This window comes from Ornithorhynchus anatinus, chromosome 12, assembly GCF_004115215.2.
Source record: "Ornithorhynchus anatinus isolate Pmale09 chromosome 12, mOrnAna1.pri.v4, whole genome shotgun sequence".
NCBI classification, from domain to species: domain Eukaryota; kingdom Metazoa; phylum Chordata; class Mammalia; order Monotremata; family Ornithorhynchidae; genus Ornithorhynchus; species Ornithorhynchus anatinus.
In genome coordinates this window covers 54,419,380-54,435,423 of record NC_041739.1, presented here as the reverse complement: position 1 = coordinate 54,435,423, position 16,044 = coordinate 54,419,380, and the positions used below count along the sequence as shown (strand labels likewise).

At 42.7% G+C, this 16,044-nt stretch overlaps 1 protein-coding gene and 1 long non-coding RNA gene across 2 annotated transcripts in view; one reads left to right on the top strand and one right to left on the bottom strand.

Annotated features, from left to right (window-relative positions):
• Positions 1-16,044, bottom strand: part of LOC120638720 — a 56,312-nt gene that overhangs the window by 9,637 nt on the left and 30,631 nt on the right. The gene's annotated exons all lie outside the window — the stretch shown is intronic.
• On the top strand, positions 1,659-3,241 carry DMP1 (dentin matrix acidic phosphoprotein 1). The gene has a single exon (XM_029076546.2). The coding sequence runs from the start codon at positions 1,703-1,705 to the stop codon at positions 2,984-2,986; it is 1,284 nt and encodes a 427-aa protein (XP_028932379.2). The 5' UTR covers positions 1,659-1,702; the 3' UTR covers positions 2,987-3,241.

Genomic DNA, 16,044 nt, shown 5'->3' with positions numbered 1-16,044 from the left:
TCAGCTCAAGTTTGGGAGAAGAAAGGGAAACCTTTGCAGGAACTGTTTAGCAGATGTCAGCAGAACCACTCTAGATCCATTCTGGAACCAACTCTTGGGCGGCTCTTTGCTCTCTGGCTTGGAAACTCTTCTGTTCTGTCTTTAGAATCATCCCCCAACTCCCAACCTCCCACCTCCAATGTTGGTTGGGAGCCCTTCTCCCCCAGCTCTAGAATGTTGTTGGCCGGCAGGCAGGATGCCTGTTTTCCTAATCTTGGCTGTCCAAGCTATTATCCACACCAAATCTAGTTCGAATGATGGGAAAAAAAATAACAACCATTCACTTTGCAAACAAAACTGGAAGCCTGCCAGACTGACAAGATAGATTTACTTAAGCTAGCTTGGGATCCAATTAGTTTGGGTAATGGGCTTTCAACTCTAGCTCTTTATACAACTAGGTGTTGAGTATCTTTGCTCATGGTATCTACTATACAGGGTCTTGGGGACTGGATAAATCTAATTTGGGAATTATTCAAAATTCCTTCTTTCAATTTTCATTTTACCTTCACCAAACCATTACCGACATTTGCAAACGAAAGAAACATTGAATGATTTGAGACTCACATCCTCTCACTTTACCCCCTCAGCACCTAGGGGAAATATTGGAAATATTACTGTGCCATAAATGGCTAACAAGTGGGATTAGAAGGAGTGGAAAGGAGAGTGCTAGGTCTGGAGAATTCACAATGTAGTATGATTCTGTGGAAATGACCTTGTGGAGAAGCATCATGGCTTAGTGGCAAGAGCCCGGGCTTGGGAGTCAGAGGTTACAGGTTCTAATCCTGGCTCTGCCACTCATTTGTATGACTTTGGGCAAGTCACTTAACTTCTCTGTGCCTCAGTTCCCTCATCTGTAACATGGTGATTAATTCATTCAATAGTATTTATTGAGCGCTTACTATGTGCAGAGCACTGTACTAAGCGCTTGGGATGAACAAGTCAGCAACAGATAGAGACAGTCCCTGCCGTTTGACGGGCTTATTAAGACTGTGAGCCCCACATGGGACAACCTGATTACCTTGTATCTACTCCAGCACTTAGGACGGTGCATGGCACATAGTAAGTGCTTGACAAATACCATCATTATTATTATTAATATTATCGCAGGTCTGAGATTTGGAAGACCAGAGTTCTAGTCCCAACCGTCACTGAGCTGCTGTATGACCTGGGGAAAGTCGCTAAGCCTCTCTGTGTCTCAATTTCCTCATTTGAAAAATGGGGATAAGATGATTGCTTTCCTTATCTCCTAAAGGGTAGGACAGTGTAGGACAGTGTGGGGCCTGATTATTTTGTATCTACTGCCACTGGATGGTGCTGAAGGGATGCAGAATTAAGTGTCTTGGTTTCTCTTTCATACACTGGGAGAATTGAACAATTCTCCTATTTAGGAGTACTTTCTCATCATGATAATGGTATTTATTGAGCACTTACTGTGCACAGAGCACCGCACTAAATGTTTGGGACAGTACAATATGACAGAACTGGTAGACAAGTTCCCTGCCCACACATGTAGAAGGCACCTAATTATTATTCACGAACTGGAAAATCTATTCCTAAATGATCTCGTGTTGACACCGCCTGTGATCTTGACTTCCAGGTCAGTGAAGATAACAGTGACAGCACTGAATCAGAAGAGGACTTGCATCGGCTGTATAAACCAGCCATGGGTCCCACTAAAAGCATTATGAAGGAAGCAGATGGCAAGGATGATGATGAAGATGACAGCGGCGATGACACTTTTGGAGATGAGGAGAATGGCCAAGCGTCCATCCAGAGACAGGAGGAAGAGAGCCCATTCGTTGGGGCTGGGGATGACAACACTGTAGGAGACGACTCAGAAGATTATGCTGACACCCAGAGGGATTACAGCAGCCAGAATCTTGACGAAGGGGAAGATGTCAGCCACGCCGCTGATAGTGGAGCCAGTGACGGTGATGGACAAAGCCGAGAAAATGGTGAAGAGCATGACAGTGACAGTCAAGAATTTGACGATGATGAAATGCAGGGGGATGACCCTGATTCCTTTGGGAGTGACAACAGCAATTCCAGCATGAGCAGCGACAGTCTCAACTCCAAGGAGAGCAGTCAAGAAAACAGTGAGCAAGGGAGCCGGCAGGATTCGAACGATAGCCAATCCGTGGGGCAGTCCAGCAGGAAATGGCTCAAAAAAGCAGGGATATCAGAGGAGGAGGAAGATGACAGCGGGGAACAGAATGACAGCAACTCCATGGAAGAAAGGGACAGTCACTCCACTGAAGACAGCAGCTCCAGAGAAGCCAGCCCTGGACAATCTGAGGAAAACAGCAAAAGCAAATCCCACGAGGACTCTGGGAGTCGCTCTCGGGAAGGGGCGGACAGCAGAGGCTCCCGGGACCTCAGCAGCTCAAAGGATCACAGCAAAGGATCGAGTCAAGAAACTGTCCTAAAGCAAAAGAGCAGCAAATCCCACGAAGACTCTGAGGTCACATCTCGGGGTGACAACCCTGAACCAAATGAGGACGGCGATGAGGTGGACAGTGACTCTAGTCAGGAGAGCAGTTTGAGCAAGTCCTCCCAATCAGAAAGTGAATCGAGAGAGAGCCAAGAGCACAGCAAATCTAGCGAGAGCAGCAGGCAGTCAGAGGAAAGCAGAGAGTCATCTGAGGAAAAGAGCAGTTCTAGTCACGAAGGTCTCCTTTCTCATAGTAGAAGCTCTTCTAAAGAGGACAGTGCAGAGAGCAGTTCCGAACAGGTAGGCACCAAAGAGAGCGACTCTGAAGAAAGTGAGTCCCAGGAGAACAGTACATCCAAGAGAGACAGCAAATCCACTGAGAGTCAATCCAGCAGCGAAGAGGATGCCAGTCTGTCGAAGAGCATTGAACTAGAAAGCAGAAAGTTAATGCTTGATGCTTATCATAACAAACCCATTGGAGATCATGATGATAATGATTGCCAAGATGGTTACTAGCCTCAGCTTTTACAAACACTTGTAAAATGTACAGAATGACTGTTTTGGGGAAAAAAATAGTTATCTAACTTAATTTATTCATCCTACCTACCACAGGATGATCAAAGCCATTTCTTTTGAAGGATCAATACCAGAAGTGGTAGTAGGCTGTCACAATTCCCCAGAGGCTCGCTTAATGTGAAAATTAAACAAAAAAAAATTTTATCTACACAAACATTAACAAAGACAATCTATCCTTTAAAATTTCAGGGCTGAAGTAGTGTACTCAAGCTAAAACAATATTAAGGAAAGATTAAGAATTTTCTTTATAAAAAATTATAAAATTAAGCCAAAGTTGAATTTTTAAAAATTGAATAACTAAGGTTAGACCAAAGCTGTAATGATTTGCATCTATTTTGAATCTAAATTCCAGAAATCTTTCCTTATCATTATTGAAGGGGTTAGGAGGAGAGGCACTCACACAGAGGCCATTTTAACCAAACTTCCTTACATTGACATGTATGCAATTCCAGAATTTCTGCTCCCTAAATCACCTTCTGGAACTAGACAGAGCTAATGAAGATGACACCAAGAAGTGTATATGTAGAGTTCCACTTAAGTTGTTATTCACATTTTAAGATATTACCTCAGAAGATGTATTTAATGTTTTGTAATAAATATGATAATATCTAGAAGACTTGTGTTGATTCATTTTTCAAGGGTGTTGATGACCAGGATTTATTCCAAATTTAAATAAAATAATCCTATTGCCTTTTTTTAATGACCAACCTTTAGACAATGACTGTTTTTATTCAGAGTAGTAGCAATATTTCCCCATTAATATATCTATTTTTCAAATTCAGAGAATTTTAAAACTATTACTCTGTCCTCTGATCATTTATTTTTCTGAGTACTAAATAGCTCCAGCATTATTCTATTTTACGACCTGGGGAACAAAAAATGATTAGCTAAAGTTAAATTAAATGAACATATTTCTTTTCAGTGAGTTAGAGATGGGTATAGGAATGGTAGCCATGACTCCTGCTTGCCATTTCCAGGAATCCAGAAAAGGCCTGTCTCAATTTAACCTCCAAAATGGAAATGCTATTTTTGCCTCCTCTCCCACTCTGACCCTGCAGCTTATCTTGGAGTTCATACATGAAGCTCCAACCTATAGAGCAATAATTGCCTCTCAATCTAGGAGTCTGCCTCTGGTAATAATTACTATGATTTATGCTAAGCCCTTACAAAGTGTCAAGCACTGTGCTAAGTACTGGAGTAGATAATCAGATCAAAAGCAGACCTTGTTCCACTCATAGTTTAAGGGGTAGAAAATAAGGGCATTGAATCTCATTTTATAGAGGAGGAAACTGAGGCACAGAGAAGTTATGACTTGCTCAAGGGCACACAGCAGTCAAGTGGCAGAACTCAAATTAGAACTCAGGCACTGGATCACTCAGTGTGGATTATTATAATACAAGAAGTCCAATTCTTTGAAGTCTCAAGTGAACAAAGAGGGAGCATGAGAGTCTGAGCCAGGGGTCAGGGGTGGGGGAAAGAGTGTTGGGGAGGGGGGAGAGCATTCAATCCTTCAGTAGTATTTATTGAGCGCTTACGCGTGCAGAGCTACTAAGAGCTACTAAGTACTAAGGGCTTGGGAGAGTACAATACAACAATAAATGGACACATTCCCTGCCCACAAAGAGCTTACATTCTAAAGCAAATTGAAAGGCTCGATCTACACGCCTCCTAAACTCCAGTAGATTTTACTGATCTGGGATCGATCATATTAGCCACTCATGGACCCTTAAAAAGTCCACAAAGAAGGAAAAAAAATTCTCACCCGTGTGGCAGTGCAGTTACGCTGAGGCATATTCTGCTTTTCTTTTAAATGAACTGAATGGAACCTAAACTTTCCATGTCGGTAGTGCAGAACTGCCCTTGAAATAACCTGGGGGGAACTACTAGACCAATCCCAATCATACGTGAGTGAAATGTAAATAATAATAATAAATGTATTTGTTAAACACTTGCTATGTACCAAGCACTGTTCTAAGCACTGATGGAGATATAAAACAAGCAGATAGAACATAGTCCGTGTCCCAGATGAGACTCACAGTCTAAGGACAAGGGAGAACAGATATTTAGTCCCTGTTGTACAGAGAAGCTAACAAGCCCAGAGAAATTAAGTGACTTACCCAAGGTCATTCAGCAGAGGAGTAGCACAGGTGATATTAGAAGCCCTGACTCCCAGGACTGGGTTTTTCCCCCAGGTCATATGCTGCTGCTGCTTAGAAAATGCCACCACCTATGCAGCAATATCCACAATAGGAGGCAGGAAAACCTGCAAAGTGTGAGTTTGAATTGTGCCTAAAAATTAGAAGTGTTAAGCCACTGCAACAATAATTACAAAATTCCTGGGCCTCAATTTCCTCATCTGTAAAATGGGGATTCAATACCCGTTCTTCCTCTAATCAGACTGTGAGCCTCGTGGCCTATCTAATTATCTGTAGACTGCAATCTCCTTGTGGGCAGGGTACATGGCTTCCATTTCAGTTATATTGTACTTTCCCAAGTGCTTAGTTCAGTGCTCTGCACACAGTAAGCACTTAATAAATATGATTGATTGTATATTTAGACTGTAAGCTCATTGTGAGCAAGGAACTTGTCTGCTAATTCTGTTAGACTCTAGTCTCCCAAGCACTTAGTACAATGTTCTGCACATAATAAGCGCTCAATAAATATCACTGATTGATTGACTGTCTCTATCCCAGAGCTTTAGTATAGTGCTTGGCTTCACAAATACCAATAGTATCATCATGTTTCTTTGTGTGTCTAGCAGGGGGCACATACTGCATTATTGAAACAGTATCCTACCAAACTAGGAGACAAGAGAAAATAACGAGGAGGTCGTCATGGGGTCTGGAAATATTTTTGATCTTGATTCTATTCAAATGCTAGACAATGTCTCCGTTTTGGGGGTAGTGTGGGTTTACAGCTGAGTTGTCTTCTACTTAGAACTAAAGAAATACCTCCATACCGATAAGAGCCAGCAAGGAGCGCTGTTGCTCAGACTACATCCATCATTACACACAAATCTAGTGATTTTGAGTGAGAGAAAGCAGCCCAGGAGACCGACTACGGAGACACATTTTATGGCTTTGTCCACATTCATCTCTTGGAAGAGAAGAATGTAAGAGATGTAAGAATTATTCAAAACCTCTGCAAAGTGTAACTTTTTATAGCCCCCTGCTAATCTTTGATTTGAGCAGCTGGATGGTGGATCCCTTTGAAAAGAGTATTCTTCATCTCCCTGGGCATTTTGGTTTGGAACATATTCATTCAATAGTATTTATTGAGCGCTTACTATGTGCAGAGCACTGTACTAAGCGCTTGGAATGGACAATTCAGCAATAGATAGAGGCCATCCCTGCCCAATGACGGGCTTACAGTCTAATCGGGGGAGACAGACAAAAACAAGACAACATAATCATGATAAATAGAATCAAGGGGATGTACACCTCATTAACAAAATAAATAAGGTAACAAAAATATATACAAATAGAGCACAGTGCTGAGGAGAGGGGGAGCAGAGGGGCACGCCTCCCTCAGGCCTCTTCATCCTGGGCGGGGGCCGGGGGGGGGCGCGGTGGACAGCCTCTTAAAGATATTCCCTAGTTTCAGGGGAGTCCCCAGAGATAAAGATTTAGTCTATTCTATTTGCAGACATATTTTATTAGGGCAGTAATTTTCAAGTTGTCCTTTCAAAGAAAGAGAAAATCTGTTATATTAGATAATTCACTGCTTACTACACAGATTTAGCAGGATATTTGCCATCACACTCCAGAAACCTGTGGCACCGCTCTGCCTCTAGATCAGGAAAGTGCTGTACTCTCTGAAGTTTATTTGCAGACACAGGTGGTTTTTGCCAGGCTAGGTGAGGCCTTACCAGTTCCAGCCCTGCCCAGACGAAATGATCCTGTCCCTCCCTTTTCCATTTAGGTGGCAATTAGCAATGCTCCCCAGCAGTGTGGAGTGGGAAATCACCCTTCAGGCAGCTCCCTGACCCTGCTCTACCCCACTCTCAGCTTGCCCACCTCTGACCCCTGTGCCCCCCAAGGTCTGGAACTCCCTCCCCAGTACAAATCTTAACCTTCACCTCCTAAAATCCCATCTCCTACAAATCTTCCGATTGTCAGTACTCCAAGTCATCTCAGACCTTCAGTCATTTCTTGCACTTAGGCCCATTCACAGCACTTGCATATACATATATATATAAATGAAACATATCTGATAGTTGCATGTCAGTCAGTCAATCATGTTTATTGAGTGCTTATTGTGTGTAAGACACTGTGCTAAGTATAATATAATAGACACATTCCCTGCCTACAACAAAGTTTATAGTTTAGAATCTCCTCAGGGTTCAAACTACTTGTGGGAAGGGAACATGTCTTATGTTTCTGTCGTATATCTCAATTACTTAGTAGGTGCTCAGTAAATACTATATACTACTACTGTCCAATTCTTTCTGGGGTGTGTTTGTGGGGCGGCTGTAGAAGCAGTGTGGCTTAGTGGAAAGAGCACAGGCCTGATAGTCAAAAAACCTGGGTTTTAATCCCGGATCTACTCCCTGCCTACTCTGTGACTGTAACTTCTTTATGTCCCAGTTAGTTCATCTGTACAATGGGCATTCCTTCCTTCTTAGCCTGTGAGCCTCATGAGGGACAGGCACTGTGCCTGACCTAATTATCTTGTACCTTCCCCAGCTTAGTTCAGTGCTTGGCTCATGGTAAACATGTAACAAATACTGCAATTATTTTTGGATGCTAGTGGGGTTTGGGACTATGATAAATGAGTATCTATATTAAGCTTCAGAAATGGCACAAGACAGCTGAAACCGCCAACATAAGGGGTGGTCATTATTTCTGATTATCTCCATATACTATTCTCACTGTTCCCTCCCCAGGCTACCCCCTTCCTTGAGGCTCCTGACTCAGAAACAGCAAGGAAAAGCAGGGCTGCTCCCTCATGGGTGTGGGGATGAGGTGGCAGGGAGAGATTCTTCCCTTCAATCTTTTTTCCATAATCCTACCCCAGCCATACAGTAAGGAGTTATGAAGGCCAGCTCGCTTCAGATTTGAGAGTGGATTGAAAGAGTGGATTGAAAGTGGAAAAGAGGTAGGAATTCACCTAATTATTTTATAATGCTGACACAGTCATCCACTGAAAATGAGACTGATTGGTTCTTCATGCTAATGGTACTCTCGAAATATCTCACTGTTAGCTACAAGGTAGGTCTCTCTCTCTTTCTCTCTCTCTCTTTCTCTCTCTCTCTCATCCCAAGGATTAGATAGAAAATCCTCAGAGTCATGCAGAAAGGTGGGTGATAAGTAGTTTTCTGAGAACTTCCAAGCAATAGAACAACAGATCTCGGAAAAATCAAAGTGCATTGGGCCCTATTCCATGTTGAGGGCAACAACTGACAGAGTAAGTGACTCCCTAAGAGAGAGTGAGTGTGAGAAAGAGAGTTGTGGTGCAAGCATCCAAATGGGTGGATTTGGACCTCTCTGAGTGAGGGGATGTATGATTGTGTGGTTGTAGGGGGAAGTCTAAATTGAGTAGGTGAGTGTGGGACTGAATCTAGGGTAGTCGGCTGGATTTATAACTAATTCTCTGGTTCTCAGCTGTCACAGCATCAGGCCCCTTTGTATGATATTTTTATTTTCAACACTTTCTCAACTGGTGCTGCCAGGCTGGGTGGCTTAGGAGCAGCCCCCCTCTTCAGAGTGACCTGGGAGGGGCACATGGAGGCTCCAGACCAGAGGGGTTGGGGGCAGTCAAGGATCCCCTCTCAGAAACACTCTAGGTTTGGGTGAACACAGTGCATTTCTGCAAAATGGTGATTATGACATCAATATCTTATGCTGTGAGTTCACCATAATGCATGTGAAGTCACCAGGATCTCTGAGTCTGATATTTGTGAGTACCATCACTGACCACCAATTTGTACCTTTTCTTGTTCTGCTAGTAGTGTAGAGATTGTAGTAGTATTTATTAAGGACTTACTGTGTGCAGAGCACTGTACTAAGTGGAAGGAGAGAATATACAGTTGGGAATTAGACATAAATTCTATCTCTCTGGGAGTTCACAATCACACACACACACACACACACACACTTCTCTTTTACCCATTAAGTGTGGGTTTTTCTGCCAGTTCCTAGTACCTACAGTTGCAGCTCAGAAAATAAAAAAAGATTATCCAGGCAATTAAATGACTTGAAAATACTCCAGACAGCATTTAGCTCCTTTTATCCTTCTATTGGAAGAGAAGGGCTGTGTAAAACCACAGTACACCACCCTCCCTACCTTCTGCTGCCAGTGAGTGGCTCCCATAGCACCCAGCACACTGCGGGATCTCAACAAACATTCAGAAACACACTGGCTCCAGACTCAGAAGGAGGCATGTGAGAGCACAGGATGAATAACAACAATAATTATGGTATTCGTTAATCACTTACCCCATGCCGAGCCTTGTACTAAGTGTGGTGATACATACAAGACAATCAGGTCCCACATGGGGTGCCCAGGCTAAGGAGGAGGAAGAACAGGTATTGAATCTCCATTTTGCAGATGAGGTAACTGAGCCACAGAGAAGTTAAGTGAGTTGCCCAAGGTGTTACGGAAGTGGGGATTAGAACCCAGGTCCTCTGACTCCCAGGCCTGGGCTCTATCCATTAGGCCATCCTGCTTCTCATTCAAACAACTCCTTGAAAAGTCACAAAGAAGATAGAATAAATGAAAATAATAACTGTGGTATTTACTAACTGTTTACTCTATGCCAACCACTGTACTAAATGTGGGAATAGATACAAGATAATCAGGTTAGACATGGTCCCTGTCCCACATGCAAAGTCTAAATAGAGGGGAGAACAGGTATTGAATCCCCAGTTCACAGATGAGGAAACTGAGGCACTAAAAAGTTAAGTGATTTGCCTAAGATTGCATAGCAAACAAGTGGAAGAACCAGGATTAGAAACCAGTTCCTCTGGACTCCCAGGTTCATGGGCTTTCCATTAGGCTATGCTGCTTCTCATCTGTGGCCATTGCTCATTTTAGAAGCAGTTTCATTCAGGCAATGATGGAGACCAGTGAGATACAGAAGAAATGGGAAGTAGAAAAAATTCCTTCTCCTTCAGTGATACTTTTCATTATGTCTTAGCTGGGATTTAGAGGACCAAAGGAATTTATTTTCACTGTATTCAGATTTTTTTGGGAAAAGTCATAGTGATAGTGATTAGTAACAATCTAAGTAGAAGGGAGAACATATTGAATTCCTATTTTGCAGATGAAGGAACTGAGGCACAGAGAAGTTAAGTGACTTACCTCAGGTCACACAGCAGGCTTGTGGCGGAACTGCGGTTAGAACCCATGTCCTTGCACTCCTAGGCCTGCACTCTTTCCATTAGGCCACACAGCTTCCCTAAACCCCAGCCTGAATCCAGGGGAAGCCTACCTTACTGTCCATTGAACAGATTTCCTCCTTAATTAAAATATTTTATGACAGGGAAGCAGAGGTATCTTGTGCTGTGGGACAGCCAGAGGCCCATTCCCATAGTAAGGTCATTTATGTGCTTTCTGAATCAATAAGAGAGCTGCCAGTACCCTCTGAGTGCTAATTAATAAAACTTTGATAACACATAAGGTAACACTTTGATCAGATTTGGAAAGGTTGTCTGCCCCATCCTATTTTCACTACTTTTCATTTATTTATTCATACTAATGTCTGTCTCCTCCTCTAGACTGTAAACTCCCTGTGGGCAGGACATGTGACTATTGTTATAGTGTACTCTCCTAAGGGCTTAGTACAGTGCTTTCCACACAGTGATTAATAAATACAATCGAATGAATTCATAAATACTTTTCTTGCTGATGTTTCACAAAAGAAAGTAGTTTAGAAAAAGCAATTCTTGCTTGTAGAGAAGCGGCATGGCCTAGTGGATAGAGCATGGTCCTGGGAGTCAGAAGGACCTGGGTTCTAGTCTCAGCTCTGCCACTGGTCTCCCGTGTGACCTTGGGCAAGTCACTTTTCTTCTCTGGGCCTCAGTTACCTCATCTGTAATATTGGGATGCAATACCTGCTCTCATGAGCGCCATGTGGGACAGGGACTGTGTCCAAGCTAATTAGCTTGTATCTACCCCAGCACTTAGTACAATGCCCGGCACAGAGGAAGTGCTTAATACTATTAGAAACAAACCAGAAAGCTTTTTGAAATTGCTCTGGGGTGAGCCCTCTGCTCCCTCTCCCAGAGGGAAGAATCTATGGAAGCTAAAGTTATATCCAAACACATCCTGAAGGGTATAAAGGGTTTCCAGACTGGCATCACTCCAGGACCTTCATCTTCATCCTTCATGGCTGAGGACTGTTGAAAACACAGGAGTGCCTAGGAGAGTTATATTGGTATGTTTCCCCAAACAGCTCAGCCGGGAATGAAACACACCTAGAAAAATATAATAAAAATGATCCCTATTCATTTTCTGTTTGCTCTTGAAGATGCCCACTTTCTCCTTTTCCATTTTCTCTTTTACCGTGAAGTTCATTTTTGTACGGCAATACCACAGGAATGTGATTTCAAACAGGGGATTTTTCCAAATTTTGCCCCTTTGGCTCCTCCTTAGAAAAAAAAACCAACAAAAAAAAGACAAGATCGATTTGCTTTCACAGAAGCTCCTGAAAGAATTTCTGATGTTGGTCCTTTCCTTAGTATTTTCAGGACCACAAACTTTGATATAAAAACGCAAAAATTGTTGAATGTTTGAAAACCATCTAGCCCAAACCCTATGTTCCACTCTTTTCAGAGGAACAGCTCTGTGGTCAACTGAGAAACAGAATCTTTAAGGTTGACAGAAAGGACACCACAAATACTCTTTTATTCCATGGCCTCTTCGTTTCCAAAGAGTGCCACAAAACATTTCAAGAGGCCATCTTGTTCAGGCCCCGTAACCACCAATGAAATTCCCCCTTGGGTCTGTCATGTTGTGTTCTTCAGGCATTGGTGTGGCCATTTGCCTGGTTGTACATTAAGGATAATCCAGTTCTCAGGTGATCTGGTATTAATTCAACCTGACACCTTTGCCCAGTATGAATATTTTCAGGAATGAACCCCCTCCTAAGCCATGGCTCCTACCCACCCCACAGAGTTCCACAACCCAGAAGCAGCGGTTTGTTTAGGAGAATCTGGTAGAGGAACGTAGTGGGGCTGAACGAATTGGGAGTCTGTAAGAACCTTGTGGGCCGGGAACATGACTACCAACTCTATAATATTATACTCTCTCAAGTGCTTAGTATAGTGCTGTGCACACAGAAAGCACTCAAGAAATACCACTAATTGACTGACTGAAAGAGGAAAGTCAGGGCACCCTGGAGAAATGCTCTAGGTCCAGATAGACATGTGAAAAAGTGGCTTCTGTGTAACATTATCATGTTTTGCTGGGTGTATGGTCACCCAGACTAAGCTCCACTTTTCCTCATTTGCCACTCCCTTCTGCATTTGCCCTGACTTGCTTCCTTTGCTGTTCCCCGCCTCCTGGCCCCAAAGACCTTTTGTACATATCTGTCATTTTATCTATTTGTATTGACATCTATCCCTACCCCCAGACTGTGAGCTCACTGTGGGCAGGGAATGTCACTGTTTATTGTTGTATTGTACTTTCTCAAGTACTTAGTAAAGTGCTCTGCACAGAGTAAGCGCTCAATAAATATGAAGTGAGTGCTCAATAAATATGATTGAATGAATGAATGAATCCAGAGAGTCTTGGGGTCTGATTCTTCTTTTAGCTTTCCCTACCAGGCCTTCATGTTGGTTGTTGTACAAATTATTATTCAGGGACTACCTGTCCCAGGTGTGCCTTAAATATAATTACTTCCCTGCCCCCAGGAGACAAGAGATGCCAAACTGGCTTCCAAGATCAAGTGACAAATCAAGTCCAGCCGGGAGCAGAACCCAGGAAATATCTATCCAGTCCTATTCCTCCTCGCAATCCATTATTTTCCAAAAATGTTGGAACCAATGTTGGAATTAAAATATTAATGTCAGTATTAATTGAGACCTAGAGATTTGCCCATTAGCCAATGGCTAATCACTATGACTTTTCCCCAGTAAATCTGAACACAGTGAAAATTAACTCCTTTGGCCTCCAAATGCCAGCTAAGGCATAATGAAAAGTATTACTGAAGAAGGAATTTTTTCTAGTTCCCATTTCTCCCATATCTCATTGGTCCCGATTCTTCTGTGAGTGGAGCTGGTTCTAAAATGAGCAATGGCCACAGATGAGAAGCAACTTGGCCTAATGAAAAGAGCATGAGCCTGTAAGTCAGATGACCTGGCTTCTAATCCTGGCTTTGACACTTGTTTGCTGTGCAATATTGTGCAAATCATTTAACTTCTCAGTGTCTCAGTTTCCTCAGTTCCTATGCACTTCAATCCATGACCTTTGGACATTTGATATTTGCCCCATTGCTAACCCTCCAATATTTATGTACAGATCTTTAAATTATATATTATAAAAGACTTATTTATTTATATTAATGTCTGTCTTCCCTCTCTACCATTAACTCATTATGAGCAGGGAACATGTCTGCTAATTCTGTTGTATTGTACCCTCCCAATTGCCTAGTACAGTGCTCTGCACATAGTAAGTGCTCAATAGATATGATAGATTGATCTCCTTATCCCTAAAATGAGTGTTCAATACTTGTTCTTTCTCCTACTTAGACTGTGAGCCCCATGTGGGACCTGATTTATCTTGTATCTACCCCAGCACTTAGTACAGTGCTTGACACCTAATAAGCACTTAAATACCATAATTATTATTATTAGATGGCTCCTCGGGGACCAATACAGCATAGCCAGGAGTTTAGTGAGGAGATGGTCATCTCAGGAGATTTTCTGAGCTATTTCTTGGACCCACTCTTCTCAAAGGTTTTTTTAACTCAGAGGACAGGAAATAAAAAAGACACTTGTATTTCTGACAAATTCAATGCTACAGTAACAGATTTTGTCTCCACAAGACTACGTGAACGGGTTTTTACAGTGCAGGAAAGGTTTTTTGTTCATGTGTCAAGAGCCCCTGGATCTTGTGGATGATTCTCCTGGATTTCACCAGACCAACTGAGGGTGGTTTGGTGAATTCTGGGCTGGGCCCCAGTAAATACTGAGCTCACAATAGCAAAAGAGTGAGTCTTTGGAACCTCAACCTGCAGATGATAATTTCTTTGGGCTTTTGGGGAATGTACTGCCAGACTGAAACAATTCTAAAATGACATACCTATTCTTTCTTCCAAATGAGTGTCATTAAAAATAGTATCAACAATGTTAAATTGTCTGATTTGCCAATAAGTGACCCTGGGCGTGTGAAGTGCTGAGAATTCCGGCTTACTGTGCAAGTGACATCACAGGTTCCACTTGGTTCTATCCCCAGGGCTGACCTAAGGTTAAAGCAACTATCATACCGGGCTTTCACTAGTTAAAAATTGGCGAGGCTCATCTCTTTGGCCTGACTGAAGCCCTCGTCACCCCTTCTGATGTGTGGGAGAGGGATATGATCTACAGGCCAGAGTGGGTGGTGTTGCTCATTTCGTGGCATTTTGTCCCTTCAAAGTCTTGTTAAAAGCACATCTCCTCCAAGAGGTCTTTTTCCTTTTTTAATGGTATTTTGTAAGCAGTATGTGTCACACACTGAACTAAGTGCTGGGGTAGATTCAAGATAATCGGATTGGACACAGTCCATGTCCTACATAAGGCTCACAGTCTTAATCCACATTTTACAGATGAGGTAACCGAGGCCCAAAGAAGTTAAGGCCTTCCCTGACTAAACTCTCATTTCTTTTTCTTCCACTCCTTTCTGTGTTGCTCTGCATTGCATTCGCTTCCTTTATTCACCCCTCCTTCAGCCTCACAGCACTTATGTACATATTCAGAATTAATTATTTTATATCAATGTCTGGTTCCCCCTCTAGACAGCAAGCTCCTTTGTGGGCAAGGAACATGGCTACCAACTCTGTTACATTGTACTCTCCTTAGTGCAGTTCTCTGCACACATTAAGTGTTCAATAAATACAACTAATTAATTTGGGGGAGCAAGAATCAATTAATGCATTTATTGAGCACTTACTATGTGCACAGCACTGTACTAAGCACTTGGAAGACTACAATACAGTAGAGTTGGTAAGACATGATCCCTGCCTACAGACTCGGATGGGAGACAGACATTCAAACAAATTACAGAAGGATATGGACATAAGTACTGTGATAGAATTCCCCTCCCTGCCTCCTGACAAATCTCTCTGGGGTACGACTCTCCTGATGGTGGGGGAAGGTAATATCCACATCACGGGAAACTGACTTGTCCTATTATGCAAGCATTCACGTATCTAAATATCCACTTTTCATTCTTCCTCCAGTTTATATCTCCTATCTGTAAATCGTAATAATAATAATAATGTTGGTATTTGTTAAGCGTTTACTATGTGCAGAGCACTGTTCTAAGTGCTGGGGCAGATACAGGGTAATCAGGTTGTTCCACGTTAGGCTCACAGTTAATCCCCATTTTACAGATGAGGTAACTGAGGCACAGAGAAGTTAAGTGACTTGCCCACAGTCACACAGCTGACAAGCGGCAGAGCTGGGATTCAAACCCATGACTTCTGACTCTCAAGCCCGGGCTCTTTCCACTGAGCCACGCTGCTGCCTGTCTCGCCTGCTAGACTATAAACTCCTTGAGGGGACAAATCATGCTTACAACATTTATTGTGTGTTTTAATGGTATTTGATAAACTATGTGCCAGGCACTGTACTAAACACTGGGATAGAGAAAAAATAATCAGATTGGACACAATGTCCCACATAGGGCTTATAATCTTAATAGCCATTTAACAGATGAGGGAACTGAGTCCCAGAGATGTTAATTGACTTGCCCAAGGTCATACAGCAGACAAGTGTCAGATGCAGGATTAGAGTCCAGATCCTCTGACTCCCAGGTCCATGTTTTTTCCACTGGGCCATGCTGCCCCCTCACTCTTC